This window comes from Brachyhypopomus gauderio, chromosome 9 (assembly GCF_052324685.1).
Source record: "Brachyhypopomus gauderio isolate BG-103 chromosome 9, BGAUD_0.2, whole genome shotgun sequence".
NCBI classification, from domain to species: Eukaryota; Metazoa; Chordata; class Actinopteri; order Gymnotiformes; family Hypopomidae; genus Brachyhypopomus; species Brachyhypopomus gauderio.
This window is the reverse complement of record NC_135219.1, coordinates 4,113,133-4,116,791: the sequence shown is the minus strand read 5'-3', so window position 1 is coordinate 4,116,791 and position 3,659 is coordinate 4,113,133. Positions and strand designations below refer to the sequence as shown.

Genomic DNA, 3,659 nt, shown 5'->3' with positions numbered 1-3,659 from the left:
TCTGAGTGTTTCCTGAGTGTCCTGAATGAGAACGGGATCCCGTTTAAGGCGCTCTAGGGAAAAAAAAACCCTGATTCGACTATTAATCTGACGGAAAATCTGACGAATCAGATTCGACTATGCACATCCTTAGTTGAAGACACCTCTACTGTACACAGAGCTGGACTGTGTCGTTTGAGGTTAGTGTCTGTGAGCTGTAGTGTGTGTGTGTGTGTGTGTGTGCGTGTGTGCCCTTATTGTGTTGTGTGTGAGCTGTAATGTTGCCATGAGTTAATGCAGTGGTTCCCAAAGTGTGGGTACACGCCCTCTAGGTGGGGTGCGGAGCTATTGCAGGGGGGGCGTGGAGCTTGGAAGTAAAACATGTGCATATGTGTCAATATGGGGGGGGGGGGGGTGTAAGGGGGGGGCGCAAAAATATTCTCATCTACTAAAGGGGGGCACGGCAGAAAAAGTTTGGGAACCACTGGATTAATGTAAGTATGTCCTTATTATGTATTATAATAATCAGACTGTTTGAAGAAACCTAATGCTTAAAATGTTTTGACACTGGAAAAAACAAAACTTTACATATAAAGGTGACTCCCCATTTAAATGAATATAAATCAATCTAAACCACAATTTAAGACTCCGTAGTTGAATGAAAATAACCATGCAATAGTTGTCCTTATTTAAAAACAAAACATCTTTTAGGGCTTTGATTTAATGACTTTGTTTTTAATTTAACTTCCAAAGATGATTACAGATGAAATGTTCTGACCTCAAGGACCTTTGTGATCCAGACACTGATTAAGTCTTTTTCTGTGCTGATATGTGTCAGTAAAACAGTGAGTATTATTTCAGAAGGCAAGGACACTACTGACAAAATATCAGTCCGCTCTTTAAAACAGGTTAATATAGCAAAGACCTAAATGTAATTTATTTTTTTTAAGCAATAAATCTTAGAAAGAAGCAGAAATCACAGAGATTCTGTCGGGATTCAGACAGACATTCCAGTTGTGGAGAAGGAAGTAAAGCTCCCTCCAACTACCTCGCCTTGTGCTCTTTGCAGTTGGAGTACAGTGACCTTTTGACCTTTGCTGACCAATGCTGCAGTTCCATTGCGCATCCGGTAACACTGGTGCACGAGCAGCTGCACGTTCTGCTCGAGCCAGCACGTGAAACCGAATCCCGGCAGAGTCTGACCCGAGTTCGGTGCGGCTCTTCAGGAACACGTGTTGGCTGCGTGCATGCCCGGGGCTCCACAGCTTCATCCACTCCACGAACACCACCCGATACACACGTAGGTCGACAGAAACTGCAAGTCTGCACCGTACAGGATCTCTGAGCTCAGCAGTGTCTGGACACTTGGAGTCTGATATACATATGGTAAATGGTAAATAAATTATTACAAATTAAATGTTCCAGTGTAGAAGACATGACAAACAGTCTGAAAATGCTGTAACTGTAGTGCAGAGCATTGATGCTCATGAAAGCCAGCTAGAAATCACATTTATCACAATGGCTTAAAAGCCCTTATCACCACAGTGAAATTATGCCTTTCATTTTACCATGACTATTAGGTACCAGTCTTTAGGAAAGGCTGTTTACAAGTCTGGGGCTCGGTCCTTTAGCATCTAGAATACATCTCGAAATTCTAGAGCCATGTATCGCAGAAAGTCTCTTTGGTCTGGAACTGGCAGATGAACGTGTCTGAACTGAAGGCCGAAGGTCAGAGGAGAAGCGTCTGCTCATAAAGCTGGAGGTCAAGGCGAACTCTGACCTCTCCTGTGGGAACCTCGTGGAGCAGAAGTCGCCGCGTCAACGGCCCCTTTCGCTCCTGCTCCTTTTTTATGGTTGCCACGGGAACCTCTGTGCGACCAAGAAAGTCTGAAAACAGAACACACACGCACTTACTGTAATTAAACAAAACACTTCACAAGCTCGTTGCCAGGACAACACAGTTCCTGCAATTACAGAAGATCATTACTATGGATTCTATAGTGAAGCTCCACTTGCCATCAGGGGAGAACTGGTCACGTTCAAAGACTGTGATGCACAGGACGTCCTGGTACAGGTCCTTAATGAAGAACTGACAGCTGAAGTTCCATTTGGGGTTGACCGTGTCGCTCTGGGGCCGAGAGGTGTAACATTGCGCTCCCATGGAAACCTCGCAGTAGGGGTTGCTCTTCCCTACCACACAGACGTGTCCAACGCCAAACCAGATCATAAGAGGTTACGCTCAAACGAGCCAAATTACAATCAGTCAGACGATTCTGATGATGGTTAAGTGGGGATAGAGAGATTGTGTGTGTGTGTGTGTGTGTGTGTGTGTGTGTGTGTGTGTGTGTGTGTGTATGAATTTGTGTGTTCTGTTCTTCTAACCATTAGGCTTGCAGGGTTTCAGCTCGACGGCTTCCTGCACCGTCACTAACAATCGTCCGATCCCACGTGTTTTCTGAGACCGAGCTGTAACACGCAGAAGCAGAGAAAAATCTTTGACTTTGGCATTTCACCTTCACACTGCATGCGTGATGAGAATGAAGGGAAACAGCGCCCCCTCTGGTCAGACCTTGGTATGCTTTCTCCCGCTTCAGCTTCTCCGTCTCGATGAAGCGCTCGGACGCCGCCTTGATTCTCTGGACCCACGTGGTCCTGTCCAAACAGCAAAGGGACTGATCACACAGGAGAACCCTAAGGAACACTTCCTGTCTGTGCTAAAGTGTTAGTGATATGTTTTGATATTGTATGGATTGTTTTCATTCACAGCTCTAGTCTGCTTTGATAATTTATGTGTGTGGTGTGTGTGTGTGTGTGTGTGTGTGTGTGTGTGCGCACACGCATGCACCTGCATACCTCTCACTGATGCTGTCAGCTTTGAGTGTGTAAACACGGTCGATGTGCGAGATGTGGAAGATTGGATCATCACTGGATGGATCAGATGGCATTTTAACTAACACTTCATTTAGGAACAAAGGCTGGTGGGGGGGTGAGGTACAGAGAGAGACAAAGAAAGAGAGTGAGAGAGAAACATCAAGAGAGGAAAAACATCTTTCCTATCATTCCTGCAATGAATCCTGCAGGTTGTGATCAGAATGCTGTGGGTTGTAATCAGAATGCTGTGGGTTGTAATCGGAATGCTGTGGGTTGTAATCGGAATGCTGCGGGTTGTGATCAGAATGCTGTGGGTTGTGATCAGAATGCTGTGGATTGTGATCAGAATGCTGTGGGTTGTAATCGGAATGCTGTTGGTTGTAATCGGAATGCTGTAGGTTGTGATCGGAATGCTGTTGGTTGTAATCGGAATGCTGTGGGTTGTAATCAGAATGCCGCGGGTTGTGATCAGAATGCCACGGGTTGTAATCAGAATGCTGTGGGTTGTGATCAGAATGCTGTGGGTTGTGATCAGAATGCTGTGGGTTGCTCTCTCTACCGTTTTATACAGCTTGTAGATGGTGTTAGATTTGGGACTGAAGATCTTGTCCCCACTGGAGGTGAGCTGTTTGGAGGTGTAGGTGAGGAGGAGGAAGTCACTGAAGAGGAAGGCCCACAGCTCCTTGCTGCTCTTGGTCTTGCAAACACGGCCGCTGTGCAGAAGCTTCCGAGGGCCCAGGCAGTTGGTCAGGGAGTTGAAGACCAGGTGCTAGAAAGGCACCACGGGACAAAACACACAACCTAAGGCC

General features: G+C 46.1%; 1 protein-coding gene across 8 annotated transcripts in view; it reads right to left on the bottom strand.

The window, feature by feature from the left end:
• Positions 1-706: 706 nt before the first annotated feature.
• The window catches only part of itsn2a (intersectin 2a), a 47,272-nt gene continuing 44,319 nt past the window's right edge, over positions 707-3,659 (bottom strand). For all 8 annotated transcript variants that reach the window (XM_077016547.1, XM_077016552.1, XM_077016553.1 and 5 more), the window contains 6 exons: positions 3,410-3,619; positions 2,833-2,954; positions 2,549-2,631; positions 2,362-2,445; positions 1,996-2,169; positions 707-1,866 (listed from right to left, as the gene is read on the bottom strand). In XM_077016547.1, coding sequence (XP_076872662.1) covers positions 1,709-1,866; positions 1,996-2,169; positions 2,362-2,445; positions 2,549-2,631; positions 2,833-2,954; positions 3,410-3,619 — 831 coding nt within the window. In that variant the 3' untranslated portion in view covers positions 707-1,708. The remainder of the gene's footprint in view (positions 1,867-1,995; positions 2,170-2,361; positions 2,446-2,548; positions 2,632-2,832; positions 2,955-3,409; positions 3,620-3,659) is intronic.